Source organism: Cydia splendana, chromosome 5 (assembly GCF_910591565.1).
Source record: "Cydia splendana chromosome 5, ilCydSple1.2, whole genome shotgun sequence".
Classification (NCBI taxonomy): Eukaryota; Metazoa; Arthropoda; class Insecta; order Lepidoptera; family Tortricidae; genus Cydia; species Cydia splendana.
In genome coordinates this window covers 22,796,914-22,816,612 of record NC_085964.1, presented here as the reverse complement: position 1 = coordinate 22,816,612, position 19,699 = coordinate 22,796,914, and the positions used below count along the sequence as shown (strand labels likewise).

At 44.3% G+C, this 19,699-nt stretch overlaps 1 protein-coding gene and 1 long non-coding RNA gene across 2 annotated transcripts in view; one reads left to right on the top strand and one right to left on the bottom strand.

Moving 5' to 3' along the window:
• LOC134791017 (enhancer of mRNA-decapping protein 4) overlaps nucleotides 1-14,434 on the top strand; it is a 65,819-nt gene extending 51,385 nt beyond the window's left edge. The window contains exons 19-23 of the mRNA XM_063762067.1: nucleotides 3,044-3,209; nucleotides 9,718-9,886; nucleotides 10,679-10,793; nucleotides 13,068-13,291; nucleotides 14,211-14,434. Of these exons, the coding sequence (XP_063618137.1) occupies nucleotides 3,044-3,209; nucleotides 9,718-9,886; nucleotides 10,679-10,793; nucleotides 13,068-13,291; nucleotides 14,211-14,394 (858 nt within the window). The 3' untranslated portion in view covers nucleotides 14,395-14,434. The remainder of the gene's footprint in view (nucleotides 1-3,043; nucleotides 3,210-9,717; nucleotides 9,887-10,678; nucleotides 10,794-13,067; nucleotides 13,292-14,210) is intronic.
• Nucleotides 1-19,365, bottom strand: part of LOC134791043 (uncharacterized) — a 92,114-nt gene extending 72,749 nt beyond the window's left edge. The window contains exon 1 of the long non-coding RNA XR_010144241.1: nucleotides 19,200-19,365. This is a non-coding gene — a long non-coding RNA (uncharacterized LOC134791043). The remainder of the gene's footprint in view (nucleotides 1-19,199) is intronic.
• Nucleotides 19,366-19,699: the final 334 nt, after the last annotated feature.

Here is a 19,699-nt window from a genome sequence, read left to right as displayed (position 1 = left end):
TCCGGGACAACATACAGAAACTGGTCACCAGCAAGGTACGCACACACTGCCAGCGCGCGCGCCGCGTCGGCGGCCGGCGTGGGCGCCGCGCGCGCGCTGGAGCCGCTCGCCGCCGCGCTGCAGCACGAGCTGGCCACCAAGCTCAGCGCCACCGACGCGCTGCTCCGGGACAACATACAGAAACTGGTCACCAGCAAGGTACGCACACACTGCCAGCGCGCGCGCCGCGTCGGCGGCCGGCGTGGGCGCCGCGCGCGCGCTGGAGCCGCTCGCCGCCGCGCTGCAGCACGAGCTGGCCACCAAGCTCAGCGCCACCGACGCGCTGCTCCGGGACAACATACAGAAACTGGTCACCAGCAAGGTACGCACACACTGCCAGCGCGCGCGCCGCGTCGGCGGCCGGCGTGGGCGCCGCGCGCGCGCTGGAGCCGCTCGCCGCCGCGCTGCAGCACGAGCTCGCCACCAAGCTCAGCGCCACCGACGCGCTGCTCCGGGACAACATACAGAAACTGGTCACCAGCAAGGTACGCACACACTGCCAGCGCGCGCGCCGCGTCGGCGGCCGGCGTGGGCGCCGCGCGCGCGCTGGAGCCGCTCGCCGCCGCGCTGCAGCACGAGCTGGCCACCAAGCTCAACGCCACCGACGCGCTGCTCCGGGACAACATACAGAAACTGGTCACCAGCAAGGTACGCACACACTGCCAGCGCGCGCGCCGCGTCGGCGGCCGGCGTGGGCGCCGCGCGCGCGCTGGAGCCGCTCGCCGCCGCGCTGCAGCACGAGCTCGCCACCAAGCTCAGCGCCACCGACGCGCTGCTCCGAGACAACATACAGAAACTGGTCACCAGCAAGGTACGCACACACTGCCAGCGCGCGCGCCGCGTCGGCGGCCGGCGTGGGCGCCGCGCGCGCGCTGGAGCCGCTCGCCGCCGCGCTACAGCACGAGCTGGCCACCAAGCTCAGCGCCACCGACGCGCTGCTCCGGGACAACATACAGAAACTGGTCACCAGCAAGGTACGCACACACTGCCAGCGCGCGCGCCGCGTCGGCGGCCGGCGTGGGCGCCGCGCGCGCGCTGGAGCCGCTCGCCGCCGCGCTGCAGCACGAGCTCGCCACCAAGCTCAGCGCCACCGACGCGCTGCTCCGGGACAACATACAGAAACTGGTCACCAGCAAGGTACGCACACACTGCCAGCGCGCGCGCCGCGTCGGCGGCCGGCGTGGGCGCCGCGCGCGCGCTGGAGCCGCTCGCCGCCGCGCTGCAGCACGAGCTGGCCACCAAGCTCAGCGCCACCGACGCGCTGCTCCGGGACAACATACAGAAACTGGTCACCAGCAAGGTACGCACACACTGCCAGCGCGCGCGCCGCGTCGGCGGCCGGCGTGGGCGCCGCGCGCGCGCTGGAGCCGCTCGCCGCCGCGCTGCAGCACGAGCTCGCCACCAAGCTCAGCGCCACCGACGCGCTGCTCCGGGACAACATACAGAAACTGGTCACCAGCAAGGTACGCACACACTGCCAGCGCGCGCGCCGCGTCGGCGGCCGGCGTGGGCGCCGCGCGCGCGCTGGAGCCGCTCGCCGCCGCGCTGCAGCACGAGCTGGCCACCAAGCTCAGCGCCACCGACGCGCTGCTCCGGGACAACATACAGAAACTGGTCACCAGCAAGGTACGCACACACTGCCAGCGCGCGCGCCGCGTCGGCGGCCGGCGTGGGCGCCGCGCGCGCGCTGGAGCCGCTCGCCGCCGCGCTGCAGCACGAGCTCGCCACCAAGCTCAGCGCCACCGACGCGCTGCTCCGAGACAACATACAGAAACTGGTCACCAGCAAGGTACGCACACACTGCCAGCGCGCGCGCCGCGTCGGCGGCCGGCGTGGGCGCCGCGCGCGCGCTGGAGCCGCTCGCCGCCGCGCTGCAGCACGAGCTGGCCACCAAGCTCAGCGCCACCGACGCGCTGCTCCGGGACAACATACAGAAACTGGTCACCAGCAAGGTACGCACACACTGCCAGCGCGCGCGCCGCGTCGGCGGCCGGCGTGGGCGCCGCGCGCGCGCTGGAGCCGCTCGCCGCCGCGCTGCAGCACGAGCTGGCCACCAAGCTCAGCGCCACCGACGCGCTGCTCCGGGACAACATACAGAAACTGGTCACCAGCAAGGTACGCACACACTGCCAGCGCGCGCGCCGCGTCGGCGGCCGGCGTGGGCGCCGCGCGCGCGCTGGAGCCGCTCGCCGCCGCGCTGCAGCACAAGCTCGCCACCAAGCTCAGCGCCACCGACGCGCTGCTCCGGGACAACATACAGAAACTGGTCACCAGCAAGGTACGCACACACTGCCAGCGCGCGCGCCGCGTCGGCGGCCGGCGTGGGCGCCGCGCGCGCGCTGGAGCCGCTCGCCGCCGCGCTGCAGCACGAGCTGGCCACCAAGCTCAGCGCCACCGACGCGCTGCTCCGGGACAACATACAGAAACTGGTCACCAGCAAGGTACGCACACACTGCCAGCGCGCGCGCCGCGTCGGCGGCCGGCGTGGGCGCCGCGCGCGCGCTGGAGCCGCTCGCCGCCGCGCTGCAGCACGAGCTGGCCACCAAGCTCAGCGCCACCGACGCGCTGCTCCGGGACAACATACAGAAACTGGTCACCAGCAAGGTACGCACACCCTAAACAAAACTACCCTCGCTTGAGTCACTCGCCGCTCCTCGTTCCACCTATATGTCGACTATAAACGAACTCTACGTTATACAGGATGTTACAAAAATAGTGGGAATCCGTTTAAAGGCGTTTATATGCCTACGGTATCGTGTTCTGATTATGAAAAAGTAGAAGAAGAAAAATACAATCTGAAAAAAATCTATGGAGCAGATCGTCCAAGTCGGCCAACTCTCCATACAAAAACCAAAAATTTGTCGCGTCAAAAAAGGTTTTCTTCATTTTTTCATCATCAGAACACGATACCGAATATGTACTTAAACGGATCCCCACTATCTTCGTTACACTTTGTATATTTCATTGATTTGATAAGTCATTAATATATATTTTGTTTTTTCAGTCTGTGACGGACCGCCTGAGCGCCTCGGTATCGCAGTGTGTCACGAATGCGGTGCGAGACGCGTTCCGTGACGCGATGAAAGATAGCGTGCTGCCGGCCGTCGAGCGAGCGCACGCAGACATGTTCCGACAGGTCAACCAGGCTTTCCAGCAGGGCACTAAGGAGTGTGAGTGCATTATAATAATTAACACTTGTATTGTTGTTTCTGATCCAGCAATAGGACTCGACGGCAAAGTATCGTGTGTTAAGGTACTTGGGACGCGACAATCAAACACCAGTTTCTGATCAAGACTGAAGTTCATTTATTTTACGCTTACCCACAACATGCATAAATATAAAGTACCTACAATCTCCTCTTTTCAAAAAAAAAAAAAAACACAAACAAAAAAAAATGACACTTTCAAATTAAATACATTTAACTGACTAAATATGACGTTCTACGTGTAGGTAATACATAAACTGAGTGTAAGTACAAAAAAAACTGAGTGTACAATTTAATAAATAAATGCTGACTGGTAAATTTAAAATTATTAACAAAACTTATGCTTATTGTACTATTTTAAAACATCAAAATGAGCATGCAAATGATTTTCCTATCTAAACATAGGTATTTATAGTAACAGTATTAAAATGACAAACCATATTTTATTCCAGATAAAATGTTGATTCGTGAGACAATGTGCTTAATCCAGACACTTAACATCATTATTAAGTAGGTATATAACATAAAAAAAATATATTTCATTACATTATCATGAAAATTATTAAAATGACTTATAACAAAATACACATTTTATTTAGCAGTAAAAACAAGACCAACTTGAAGTGCATGTACAGGCATTACATTATTATAGATATAACATTGATCATTATAGAACTTATTATAGGTATACAGTATGTTAAAATACATTACCATTCCAAACTGTTTACCAGCCCCACGAACCCCACCGATCAGGAACGATCACCTCCCTGCCGGAGCGAGTAACATAGTTATTACTATTATTATTGGTGGGAGCAGACAGTAAACTGGATGGACCGGGGTGCGCGACCGTGTCACGAGAATCAAACCCGGTGTCGAGGGAGCGCGGCGCGCCAGCCGCACCGCTCGATGACGTCACCGCGTTATCACTGCAGATAGCGATATCATCATAAGGCAGAGGGCACACTGAAGTGTCTTGCGCTGCCGGGCACTGATCAGAATCTTTAATAAGATGTCGTCTATTCCTAATCAAAGTGCCACCACCACATATTTTTACAACATACGAGCGTATACCGCGCAATGATACGATGGTACCACTCACCCAACGTTTGTCTATTCTTACTTTTACATTTTGTCCAGGGTGTAATTCAGACATATCGCGAGCATTTTTATCATACTGATTTTTTTGCATTTCTTGGCGTATTTCCAACTCTTTTTTTACATTTTTCTGAATTTTAGGCAAAAGCAGTTTTGGAGGACATGGTACAATACCTCTTAGTTTACGGCTGTTAAGAAGCTCAGAAGGGGAAGCTAGTTTGTTACTAATGGGAGTATTCAAATATTCTATTAAAGCTAGTCTAAATTCCGTTTTTTCATAGTGAGTTTTCTTTAGCAAGTTTTTAATTGTTTGAACCGTCCTCTCAACTTGACCATTAGACTGTGCAAAGTGTGGCGATGACGTTATATGTTGGAAACTCCACTCTGCCGAGAATATTTCAAAACTGTTGGATCTAAATTCAGGGCCATTATCAGAGATCACTGTGTTAGGAATACCATGTCGACTGAAAATTATTTTCAATTCCTTGATGACGTTATCAGAGGTTAGAGAATTCAATTTTGCAACTTCAACATATTTGCTAAAATAATCTACTACTATCAAGTATTGGTTTTGCTGAAAATGGAATATATCAACACCTAGTTTGGACCACGCCCTTTCTGGCACTGGATGTGGGATTAAGGTTTCTTTTCTATTTTGATTTTTAAATGTCAAACATGCCTGACAGTTACTAATGTAGTCCTCTACATGTGCATTTATATTTGGCCAGAACATACTCTCCCTAATACGCAACTTACATTTATCTAAGCCTAAGTGCCCTATGTGCACACGCCTTAACATTTCGTTGCGCATTGCAACTGGAATAACAATTCTATCGCCTCTCCATAACATGCCATATGCTAACGTAAGTTCGTCGCGGTAACCCCAATAAGACCTCGCTTGAATGTCAACCTCATGTTTATGCGTTGGCCACCCATCCTTAACATACCTGAGTACTGTTTGTATTTCCACATCATTTTGCGTAGCAACTTGTATTTTTACAAAATGCGTGTCCAGTAACGGGTTACTCACTGCGATGGCACAAACTTGTGCTTGCAAATCTAGCTGGTCTCGCGGTACTTCAACTGGACCGCGCGTCGGTTCTACAGCGCGTGATAACGTATCTGCCATATACAAGTATTTTCCCGGCTTATAAACTAATTTGAACGTGTACGGCTGTAGACGAAGCAACATTCGCTGTAATCTAGCTGGAGCGGTTGCTATGGGCTTGCAAATTATACTGACCAAAGGCTTATGGTCCGTTTCTATTATTATGTCACCCCTACCATATATATATGTATAAAATTTCTCACACGCGTAAACCACGGCCAGAAGCTCCTTCTCAATCTGAGCGTAAGCTTGCTCAGCTTTCGTAAGCGATCGCGAAGCATAACAAACTGGTAATTCATTTTGCATAAGACATGATCCTAATCCATTCTTAGACGAATCTACTGAAATTACCACGGGTTTATTGAGATCATAAAACTGTAAAACGGGAGCTTTTGTCAAACAATCTTTCAAGTCATCAAACGCTTTTTGGTGGTGCTCTGTCCAATGCCATTCGGTATCCTTACGTAACAACTCTCTCAATACAAAATTCCTATCCGATAAGTTTGGTATGAAATTGCCTACGTAATTAATCATTCCCAAAAATCTCTCTAAATCTTTTATGTTTTCTGGTCGTGGCATATTTTTTATGGCAGAGGTATGTGAGCTATCTGGATATATACCTTGTGCACTAATTCTATGACCTAAATATTTAATTTCTGTTAAACCAAATTTGCATTTATCTATATTCAACTTTAAATTGATTTCCCTGCACCTGTTCAAAACCCTTTTCAGTCGGTCGTCGTGCTCTTCTTTCGTACGGCCGTGTATAAGTAAGTCATCAATAAATAGGCACACTCCCGGAATGTCATCAAAATTTTCAAACATTTTCTTATGAAAAACCTCTGAAGCGGACGTAATTCCGAACGGTAACCTTAAAAACTTATACCTACCGAAACATGTGTTGAATGTGCAAAGATCCGTACTATCTTTGTGCAAACGCAACTGCCAAAATCCCTGTTTTGCATCCAACGTACTATAATATTTAGATCCCAATAAATTTACAGTAATTTCATCCAAGGTCGGGAGCTTGAAATGTTCCCTTTTAATGGCCTGATTTAAGTCACGTGGGTCTAAACAAAGCCGTAGGTCGCCATTCGATTTTCGCGCTACAGTCATACTGTTAACCCAGTCGGTAGGGCCTTCCACTTTTGCAATTATGCCCTCATCTACCATATTATCTAATTTTTCCTTGATACTATCTTTTAAAGCTACCGGCATCTTTCTCGGAGCGTGGACTACGGGTCTAATACTACTATCAATTTCTATCTTGTACTCGCCAGGCATACATCCTAACCCCTCAAAAACGTCATTGTACTCGCGAAAGATATAATCATAATCCTGTATGACGCTAATGTCCTTTACCAATCTAACTACCTCAAGTTCACTGCACGATTCGCGGCCTAACACCGGTACTACATAGGACGGTACATCCGCTATCACGAACTCCAGTATATAAAAGTTATTTTTGTACTGCACTTTCAAATGACACGTGCCTAGTACAATGATATCGTTAGCTGAGTAACTCTTATACTTTATACACGTCTTAGATAAATCTTGTTCTGCTAAACCAACCTGGCTCAAATATCTTATTGGTAAAATATTCGCATCGGCCCCGGTATCCAGTTTAAAATTAATAGTAACATCTGCTCCGAAGGTTAAATCTATAGACCAATCACTACTCGAATTACTAAGACAATAGATTACCTGATCGATAGGTTCCACTGAGGACTCCACAGCTTGTACGTTATACACCGTGCACATGCGTGAGAAATGATCATAGTTATTACAACTCAAACACATTTTCCCTAAAGCCGGACACTTCATATAGATACCGTGAGCAAACCCGCACTTTGGACACTGCACTCCAGATTTAATTTCACCATAAGGTCCCGTTTGTTGACGTTGTTGTCTCATCTCTCGCGATGAAACAGCTGTTTGCGCAGGAGCGGCACGGCGGCGCGGCGGCGCGGGGCGCGGGGCCGGCTGCGACCAGCCGCGACCTCTGCCCCTCGGCGCGCCTCGCGCTCCGTACCCTCCACGTCTTGATATCCAATTCACCTGACCGTACGGAATACCGCCTTCCTCTAGCATAAACTGGTCTTGACTATTACTTGCTGTAATATTATAAGTATAAGCTTCATGTTCACTGGACTCTTTCTTGATTGACCCCGCCTGCACTTTCGATATTTGCGCAATATTACATATTTCCAGGGACTTTTTTAGAGTTAAGTCCGGCTCTCGCAACAAACGCTCCCTTAGCGCGTTCTCCTGTATTCCACATATGAGGCGATCCCTTATCAAATCATCTATTAGCTCCTTAAATTCACAAGCACTTGCTAGCTTTTTCAACTCGAACGCGTACTGCTCAATTGATTCACTTTGTTTTTGACACCGAGTAAAGAATCTGTGCCTTTCGATGGTAATATTTTTTTCACCTCAGCAGCTCGAACAAGGGTACTTTGCTTCTTAAAAATAGTGAGCAAAATGCGATTTTGCTCACTGAGTGAGACAAAATGACATTCAAGTGACCTTTATAGTCAAATGTCATTTCAACATGCGGGGTCTAATACAAGTTCGAAATACTTGGGTTCTATTATCTCTGTCCCTTTCACACTGTTAGCAAAAAGAAACAGACGAAAAAAAGTTCAAACGACATTCAACGGTATATAGACTGTTTATAATAGACCCCCGAAAAACTTCAGAACGCATCGTTCCAAACCGCGTACGAGCTCCGTACGAGTATGAATTCTAAATAATTATTTAATTAAAATAAAGTTTAAATTTGATAAAAATACTATATTTTAGGTATTTTATTGTACAATTAAAATAATGAACTCAAAAAATACACAGATTATCACGCAAAATTAATTATTTTACTTTTAAGAATTTCTACTATAGTTGACAAATAGTACGTATCCGCAATTCGGACCGTATCTTACAAAGTTCTTTTTTTACAAAAAAAAAGTTGTTGGTTGAAGTGTCAGTTGATGTTTCTTTATTTCCATAGTATTTTACTGAAATTTATTATTACGTTTTGTTTTTGTGTTAGATTGCGGTAATTAAACTGAATTGTTTGTATATCTTAAGAAAACATGAGTGCATAGGTATTAAGAAACGAAGAAGGATTACATTTTTCAAGTTGTCTAATAGGTATGTTCTCACTGCTAAGGTGTGAAAAATTTTGTGTACTACACGAGATCAAAGTTATTTACATCTCGTGCGCTTTTGAGTCCCTTACTACGCTCAAGATTCTAAATTAGATTCACTCGCTACGCTCGTGAATCTATTATAGAATCTTTCGCTTGCACGGGACTCAAAATAAGCACTCGCAGAAATATCAAACTTTGATCTCTTGTTGTACAAATAACTATTTTCGGTGTGAAAAAAGATTCGAATTTATCCAATAAATCCTTTACACTGGCAAATGTACCTTCAAATTGAGCATGTACCTCGCGACACTGCTCACCAATCACATGCAGCAATATGCTCATCTGCACCTGAGCACTTTTTTTAGATAATTCACACGCCTCATAATAAACTTGGAATGATTTTCTCCATTTCTCCCATTCTTTGGAGAGGTTCCCTGATGTAACATTTTCCAAATTATTTGTAAAACTAAACGGTAATGGCGGCGGCAACACAGCTTCCATTATGGCACAAACACTTCTCTGTATGTACGTATATATGTATATTATTGCAATCCAAATGTCTACAAAATCGTAATATCACTACAATTTTCGAGTTTTCAATACCCGTCTCAATTAACGTACGCACTATTTCTACAAAAGGTTCAAAACGGCTGCGCCATGTTAAGGTACTTGGGACGCGACAATCAAACACCAGTTTCTGATCAAGACTGAAGTTCATTTATTTTACGCTTACCCACAACATGCATAAATATAAAGTACCTACAAACTCCTCTAACTAACATTTTCATACATTTAGTGTAAATAGTTAGGAGTTAATGGTACTTTCCGTCGAGGTGATTTTCTAGTCTACGATTTATCTCTACCTTAAGCTCTTAAGTTAAAAAAAATAATTTTGTAATACACAAATCGACTAAGTAGACGTCGGCGGTTTTTGCGTTTCGGTGTGGATGGTACGCGAGCAAAATGTGACGTTTACGAGCATTTTAGACGGTATTTTTGGCAGTGAAATTACCAATATTTAGGTTAGTAAAAAAGTAGCAAATAAAGGATTGGCTTTTGTTGACAAAGCGGTGCCATCTGGGGACATTTTAGTCTCTAATACAGTTAGTATTTCCCATAGTCGCCGCGAACACGGAGGCTAGTGCACGCGCGGCCGTGGAGCGCGGCGCGGCCGGCGCCGTGACGTCACTGCGCGCGGCGCTCACGCGGCACGCCGAGGCGCTGTGCGCCGCGCCGCCGCCGCTCAACCAGCAGCACCTCGCCGCCATGCTGCGCGACACCGTGCGACCGTGAGTGCAACACCTGGGTACATAGTGCACGCGCGGCGCTCACGCGGCACGCCGAGGCGCTGTGCGCCGCGCCGCCGCCGCTCAACCAGCAGCACCTCGCCGCCATGCTGCGCGACACCGTGCGACCGTGAGTGCAACACCTAATGGTAATGTACAATCACCATACGGGATTGTTATGTCATTCAGGGTTCTTGCTAATTTGGAAATTCCATAGCGTAAGTTTGAACAACCAATTTAGCTAGGACCCTAAATGGCGCAGCAATCACGGAGCGTGATGGTTCATACTACATAGGTCACTAGATGAGTATTATTGCAATAGCCAAATATTAAACAAAGAAGAGGCCTATTAGAAAAAATAGATTTTTTAACCTTTGTATGAAATGAAATAGTTGTATAAAAAATTCGTCAGTCGTCTCTATCCCACGCCGACATTATTAATCAATTTTTTAATAAGTAAATTTTAAAATAAAGTAAATAAAAAAAAATATATAAAGAAGAATTGCCAATAGGAAATGCAATCTCAATCTCGTAATTTTGAGATCTCACACACGAATTTTCGACATTCAATCTCGTTGAAGCAGTAGGAATTCTTAGAGGTTTTATTAATCAAAATAATATTTTATTTTTATTATTTTGTCGACGAGATCGAGAGATTAATCTCGATCTCGAAAGTGTGACGGTGGAGATCTCGAAACATCCAATCTCGATTTAGATATTTCGTGCGAGATCTCGAATCGCCAATCTTGGTGCGAGATTGCATTCCCTAATTCCGACATGCCATGATCCCCCCAGGGTGCTGGAGAAGGAGGTGGAGTGGTGGGTGCGGCAGACGCGCAGCCTGCACATGTCGCGCGCGCACTCCCCCGCCACGCCCGCCGGCTCCGTCGCCTCCGCGCACGACCGCCAGGTGCGCACACACACACACACCACACATCATACACACGACACACACACACACACAGGCTGTGTTCCGAATCACGCTCACAGCGCCCACACCACGCTCACGATCGGACCCATTCACCCTCACAGCGCTTACATGAGATATCGTGACGTTAATGGACGGCGCTCACGGTGCTCACACTCCCAGGCGTAAGCACCTTGAGCGCTAACGTCAAGGTGACGTTGAGCAATAACAGGACAGGCGCGAAACAAATTAGGATATAACCAAACGGAGACGCCATGTCTCTAATTTTCGGTACAAAATAGTCTGCCATTTTTTGCGGGGGAGGGGCACATTAAATGTATACGTAACGTCAAAATAGCCATGTCAGATAAACGTCAGTCCATACATGTGGTTGACCATTGGCCGCCTATTTTCGACAGAGGGGAACGCCTGTTAATGACCACTCCGTTTGGTTATATTCTCTAAGGAGCTAACAGATTCGGACCGGCAGCCAGCACTAAGCGTTGTGAACGTGATTCGGAACACAGACGACCGGTCCGAAACAAACCACCACTCACGCGGCCTTGAGCGCGTTAACTGATAGACATAGACATAGACATAGAACAATTTTATTCAACATCACATGAAATGACAGAGTTATATAACAAATAGGTAGTGTAACACATTTTACAGATAAATCTTAAATTTACACTTAAAAACTAAGAAATTGAGTTGCACATCTAAGGGAGAAATATTCATGAGTGTTAAATAGGAGCTTGCCTCAGCATAATGACCGGACCGGCAACCAGCACCGCGTTGTGAGCGTCGTGAGCGTGATTCGGAACACAGCCACAGTGACGCCAACCGTCATGAATCGCACGCTCGACGCTCACGCCAAAAAGAATTAGCCACAGTAAATTTACTGCCATCTTTCGACACATGCTTAAAACTTTTAGAACGCCATTTGACTTTAATCCTTGTTCTTTCTCTGATATGTGTTAAATTTGTTAAATGACAAAAAGTGGCGCGATCTACACGAGCATAGGCCAAACGAATGGCGCCATACCTAGTGATAAATTACAGTAGGTAAATAGTCGAGTAAATTTACTCTAGCTACAAAAAATACTTTGACAATCCGCCTCTATACTAAATTCTCTTTGAGAACGAAAAAAACCGAACCCTTATAGGATTACTCGTGCGTCTGTCTTCTGTCACAGCCCATTTTCTCCAAAAGTACTAGACCAATTAAGTTGACATTGGTACACATATGTAAATTCGTTTGAGAACAGAATATTTAGGACCAGTCGCACCAACCACAATTAGCGGACTGATTAACGTCACTCGACAATGAACTATGAAACTTCCCATACAATAAAATTTTAAAACTTAGCGAATGCTTTAACAGTCACAGTCGGTTTGGTGCAACCGGCACTTACTCTCAAATCTTCGAGCGACAACACAAGGCCGCAATGGCAGGATCGCCATGAGAGGTGGGACGTTGAATGAAACAAGAAGGTTTTAGTATAGACGTATAATGGTTTAAATAACACTTATATTTATGTTAAGACTATGCTTGTGTGAGGGTGAGGCATAGCGCACACTACAATATATTGTCGATTCGACTAGCAGTGGGACACCAATGATCAGCCTGGTATTCATAATAATTTGGTTTTAATGAAAGCTATTCTGGTATAACATTTGTCCTTTTCAGAAGCCTCAACGTCACATGACCCGGAACTGTGTCCAAGAATCCTTACCCTTCCTAGTACAAGTACCATAGCTTATTTTCCTTATTTAATCCTAAGTTTTATATATTACTTTTTATTTTCAAAAACGTATTAACTAGTAGTATAATTCGAAATTAAAATTCTAAAGTAACATATTTGCAATAAAATATAATAAAACATTTTAAAATTTGAAGTATTCGTAGATAAAATAGTGTTATAGGTATAAGATATCAGTAAGTACTAATTTTTAAGATTTCGTAGTCTACTAGGAACCCTTATAGTTTCGCCATGTCCGTCGGTCTGTCCGTATGCTTTTTTGCTCCGTGATCGTTAGTGCTAGAAAGCTACAATTTAGTATTTATCCATAAATCATGCATCGGACGCATCGCACGCAACGGTATTTAGTATTCTATGTATAGAACGTCAACGTCACACAAGTGCGGCCACTGATCCGAACGCATCACATGCAGCTAATTTTAGTAGTATTTGTATAGAAAGTCACACAAGTGCGTCTATTGATCCGTTACCTTATAATAACTCACTCAAATCTGAACAAACATATGGTCCACAGATGCAAGTCGCCCAGATCCAGTCGCTAATGAGCAGCGGCGACGTGAACGGCGCGTTCCAGCTGGCGCTGTCCGCCTCCGACCTGGCGCTGGTGATGGCCGCGTGCCGCGCCGCCGACCCCGGCCGCGTGTTCGCGCCGCCCTGCCAGCTGAGACAGCATGTGCTGCTGTCGCTGGTGCAGCAGCTCGCCGCCGACATGGCGCGCGACACCGCGCTCAAGCACAGGTATAACCATGGTTGTATATAATACCACTCGTAGCAGGCTTATGCAACTTTCCGCACGACCTCGAATTCATACCTACATGTCGCACACCGCAGACGGTGCAAAAGCCAGTAGGCTGTCACACACGCTCAACGATTTACGCCGCTGTGTTCGCTTTAATTTTACGACAAAAGCGGTTTCGCGTTTTAAAACTATCGAGTTATTTGTACCTAGACAATTTTTTTTTCGGCCAAGACTCGAACTGCGACTTTTCAGAACACCGGTCCCATCGTTCTTAACCACTCAGCTACCGGATTTGCTGCTGCATTCCATTCATTCCTTTATTCAAGCGCATAGCTACATATACGACATACGTGTAAGAATGCTCGATCTTGACGGCAACGGAGTCCCAAGTTATATACCATTGTTACCAATAACAATGTGCTAACCCTTACTAAATTAACTTTTAAAGCCTGACCAGGAATATATGATCACGCGCCATGTTGCGGAATTTCACTGGAACTAATTTTTTCATACAATACTGAACTGTCACCCTATACAATGAAAATAACAATGCCCTCTTGACAATGATCATATATTTATACTGGTCAGGCTTTATAGGCAGGTAAGTCTACGAGCGATATTATACCTCGTTTTTTGGCATTTGAAAAATGGTAAACAAACTTGAGTCAAGATCTTGTCAAGAGTCATGACTCAAGATTGAGTCTTTTTATTGAAAAACGTTTTTAAAAAATTGGGAACTAAATATTACTTATGAAAGGAACCAAAAGAATGTAAATATATATCCTTGCTACATAATTGTTACATATTTGCTGTAATTTATTTTTCAAGCATTTTTATTTACAGTTGATTATGAGTCTTGTAACTTGAAACAAATGATTTGTTTATAGCAGAATCCTAAATCCTTGTTCCACTCCACAGGTACCTAGAAGAAGCCATAATGAACCTGGACCCGTCGAACGCCGTGACGCGCGAGCACCTCCCCGTGGTGGTGCGCGAGCTGCACAAGCAGGTGGTGTCCTTCCTCAACGCGAACCCCACGCACCAGCTCGCGCGCAAGTTCAAGATGCTCCTCATCGTGGCCGACTCGCTCGCCAAGCCCTGACCGTGCTGCTGCCACAACACGTGTCGGTAGTGGTGCACTAGCTGACTATTCCACTAGTGGGCTAAATTAAGGACACTAAGCAACAGGAATTTCGTACGTTGACCCGCCACTTCCTATATATAGCTCGCGTATATTGCTTAAGGGGCCCACTGATTAACAGTCCGCCGGACGGTATCGGCCTGTCAGCTAGAACAAAATTTTGACAGTTTCGAACAACTGACAGGCCGATACCGTCCGGCGGACTGTTAATCAGTGGGCCCCATTACAGATGTAGAGTTAGACCAAGAAAAATGCAGAGATTTTGATAGCTCACGCAGTGCAAGTGTTATTTATGCGTCATAATTTCATAGAAGTTTGACGTTTAAAATAACACTTGCACTGCGTGTGCTGTCAAAATCTCTGCAGACTTTTCTTGGTCTAACTCTAGTGCATAATTGTTTTCGATCGTATTTTCTCGGAAACGTTCGTATTTGTCATGCTGCTTCAGTCAACCTCAGTACTTTTTGTACCGAGACTGACGGAGATAGCAAGACACCTTCGTACGTTCCCTTGAAAATACGATGGAAAATAATTATGCACTACATCTTTATACTGACATTGACCTCCTGCATCATAGGGAATATTACGCGAAACTCTGCGTAGGGGCGCTACTACGACAATCCATCACAATCTGGAGGTCTACAGCGAAACCAGAAAATCGAAATTTCGTTATCTAACGTCTATCGCTCTTGCATATTCGAGCGATAAAGAGGCAGATAACTAAATTTCGATTTTCGCGTTTTCCGGTAGGCCCTTGTTAACAAACCGCCTTGATGCATCAATGTCATATTTTATTGTCCGTGAAAACTTGTCAAAAAACAGTTTAAGGCACAGTATGTATAAGTCACTCTATGGTTTACTAGCTAGCTTAGTGCTGCACTCTGGCGGCAGAACATTGCAGTAAAACACCCTATTGGCGGGACAGTAATTATGCGAGTGCGAGAGATAGCAAATGTAGGGCCAATGTACAAAATTGTTCGTGCTTAAAGTCCTTATTATATCCACTTATTGTAACCAAAGATTCATTGGTTGTACAACATGTGTAAAGTTAAGACAAATTAATTGAATTTGTCAATTGGATGGAACTGTTATATGCTCTGGTAGGATAGCTGTGCCGTCATATAGCGGTCATTTAGCCGTATTCTTTAGTATGGAGACTGCCGCTATATGACGGCACCGCTATCCTAGGAAACCAGAGCAATAGGGACCATCATTCGAAGCGACAGGTATATAGGAGGCATGTTTGTTTGACTCTTAAACTTTACTTCTCTTTTACTATCAATAAATCTATGGTTGAAATGACTACCAGTGCAGTGAAAAGACACTCGTAGTTAGTGATGTATGATTATATGAACAAATTACATGATTGAAGCGAAGTTGATCTGATCAATTTTATCGATAGACCTTGTGATTGTCCTCTAAGGAGATTTAGCGTTTTTTAATTTGGACCTACTTAAACAAAAACTATATTTACCAAAAATATCATAAACATGGATAGAGATTTGCAAGTTTTTGGAAATTTGGAACTGTTCTCGGAAAATTTACTAGAAATAAATATTCATTTTGTACATGGCAAAGTTTAATTCCATACACATCTTATCTACACAGTTCTTATTGTTTTTTAAATTACTCCATGTAAAAATATCGCAATTTTGGAAATTTTCTGACAACAAACAGTCCCGACACATCAGTAGGCCCGGTAGTAGTGATTCTTCCTATAGTTCGTTTTTTTTAGCATTAGAAAGAACTTGAACGAAGGTAAGCGATCTTGACATGTCTTTTAATTGAAAAACGCTTTTTAAAAATCAGTAACTATTACTTTAGAAAGCAGAAGAATATAAATGATCGTATTAGAGTCATAATTGTTACATATGTGCCGTAACTTATTTTTAAAATATATTTTTCAATTAAAAGACACATCAAGATTGTGTACCTTATTTCTAATACAAAAAAAAACGAACTATAGTTGTTAGTTCAATATTCTATTTTTTGTGTATTGAATAGTTTTGTTTAACTATGTCTTATTTGAATCTTACAGTAATTCTATAAGAATTACCTACTATTGAAAATGTCCTAACTTTGGGCCTTACAATTTAATGTAAGATTATTTAACGGTGTACTTATAGAGCACGCTCTACGCAAACATATAAACTTTTGTGTAAACTATTAATGTTTTATCTTCTTCTTTTGACACAGAAAGAAAGTTATACCTAGTTACTCCAGCCATTAATCCTACTAGCTGAAGTCATAATATTCATCCCTTTCTTATGGTGCTGGTTCTTGCGTAAGAAAGAGATAATACTATTTTCTCAGCTGTTTCTTGTGATATAGATGGTTGGCTAAACTATATTTGCTGAATATAAAGACGAGTGAAGTGTCTTTCCTTACATCTATCTGCTAAGTATTTTATTCCTTACGTTGGTATTCCACCTGCCAATTTCTTGGTTCAATGTGTATTTTCGTCTCACATTGTGCTTAATGAGAGAGTGAGACATTATGACATTGGACAGGTGGAATACCAACCTTAAAGACATGGTTCATTTTAAATATCTCCCTAACGTCCTAATAATAAGGCCTATTTTCGAAAAAAATAACTTTTTTTATAATCACTCGTCTTTAAAAGCGCTTTAGCTTTTTTTTTACTTTTGTTCTCATTTCATTGTAATATTTCCTGTTTGTGACGTTTCCACGGGAAAAGGTACCTTATGGCGGTCGGCGCATACGTCACGCAGCACCGCAGTAGTACTGGAGCGTCGTTAACACATTCATTGCCACCCAGCCAAACAAGACGTCCGCGCCAGGCCACAACAATTTCGTCATATAAAGCAGCAGTACCACGATCCTGACTATCGGGACGTCCGGCCTGGGAACGAAATCATAAAATACCTGATAGTCGGGTTTTCGGCACTGAATGTGTTAATAATAGCGCAAGTGCCAGCCGCCATAAGGTACCTTTACCCATGGAACATCATATTTTATATTTTTTTGTATCCACTGACTGACCAAAGACTGGTCTCTTTATGTTTAGAATTAATCTCACATAAAAAAAAAACCATTAAAAACACTTTAAATAAGTCGCAGCGTTACTTTTATTTGACATATTAATAGAAAAACACAAAATGTAATCGCCATAAAAAAAAATACTGTACTTTTTTGTACTATACTAACCCATATCTGCCCTGCTTATCGTAAGTGCACTTGTGCAGTACTTGCATGAAAACATCGTTTAAATAAAGAACTTATTCAAAGAGAACAAGATAAACAATTGCGTGACTTTTCAACTGCGATTACTGCATATGTTGATGTCAGGGCAGATATATGCCCATTGGGTCGTTTTCGACCTACCATCCTTAAGGTTACTGGCTCACTCCTACTAATATTAATCTAGTTTTATTAAGCTAGTTTTATTCAGTGTCGAAAACGACCCAATGGGCATATATGGGCTAATGACTAAAATATACTTATGTTAGCGTGTCTAAAATATACTATCTATAAAAGTTCCAGCTTACAAATAATTGTAAATATAATTTATGCTTAAAAGACTGGACGAAAATATAAGTAGACCTAGATAGTCTTATGGATATTATTAGATAAATGTTATTCATAGACGGGGTCGAGTTAAAAGGTCAGATCACACCGGGTAGGTGTGCGTAGACGTGCACGTGTGCGCTAAAATGTTGGAGCTATGCACGTGCACGCCACGCAAGCAGTGTGCCGTTTATCTTAATGATCCATTTAATACAACGCCCTCGTGCACGCCTACGCACACGCGTCCGGTGTGCACTGGCCTTAAATACCCGTTATTGTTTCTCCTCTACCTGTATTTAGTCTGAGGGAAAAAAAAGGTCATATTTGCAATAGGTACCTGTTTTCCATGAACCACATTTACCTGAACGTGCATCCTAACGCCATGACAATAGAGGCGTGTTCGGATATTTGTGACCACCCTGGCCGCTCCGTTATATCTGATGGCGACTGAACCTTCTATACAGTGGTTGAAATCTACCTTTAAATGACATCACACCGCGCCACGTGGTTTATAGAATGTAATTATTGCGAAGAAAGTTCAAATTCCTTTTTCAATAGTAAGATGCGCTTTAAATTCAGCCGTTTTTTAGTGAGTACATTCAGATGCAGAGAAAAGGTTCCCCCGCTGCATAGAAGTTTGTATGCAAAGGTGCTAAGCTAATAGTATATAAGTGAAGCAAGAGTGGTAACTCCATACATCAGTTTTCTTACCAAAATGCGCTAACTTCTCGACATCATCTTTTCTTTACTCTTTCTTTACTTATATTACTCTATGATATTCCTGACTGTACTTAGGCACATCTTACACAAGCAGATTTTTATTCAAAACCTAAATCTCTGTTCGCGGAATAAATTAAGATTTCCAGGACCACATAGATTTTCTCATACCATACGTAACGATAGGTACCATAGACAATGTATTGAATTTACTCTGCGGCCATAGAGATATTTGTGAAACAAATCAGCTTCTGTGTGATGTGCCTTAGAGGGGTTTACTTTGGGTTCCAAACGGGGTTTGCGATTAGAGAATACCTTATTAAAAAGGGGCCTTTTTACGATAAAGGAAAATGACACACCATTTCATTGTTACTCAGAAATGTGAGTATTGTTACTCGTCATTAGTCATAAGTATTATATTATAACTTGTAAAAATAAAACATATTTGATTTATAATTTGTGAAGTTTCATTTATTCTTTCATCTGTCAGAAGGGAATAATTTTCAATACCTAGTAGGTACAGATGTAGTGCATAATTATTTTCCATCGTTTTTTCACGGAAACGTACGAACGTGTCTTGCTATTTCAGTCAGTCTCGGTACAAAAAGTACTGAGGTTGACTGAAGTAGCATGACAAATACGAACATTTCCGAGAAAATACGATGGAAAACAATTATGCACTACATCTGTATTCTGTATATGTGTTCATATTATTCTTCTTTAATTATATATCTAGTCCGACCAAATGCGCCAAAGTTTTAAAGGAATGGTAGGTACTCCAAACACAAAACAATAATTTAATGAGGCGCTCTCATTTTTGCCAAATAGTGCTTTTTACTTACTTTTTTTTACCTTTTGGACGCCAATTACCGATATATCCGCACCGCAGGTTCAACGCCAATGACTGATTAATCGGTCACAGACCACAGAGCAACATAGATCTACGTGCATATGCATAAAGTTCAATTTCAGTTTTGACACTTCGGTGACGTGGCGTCCGCGTGACAGCTTTTGTGTTTGA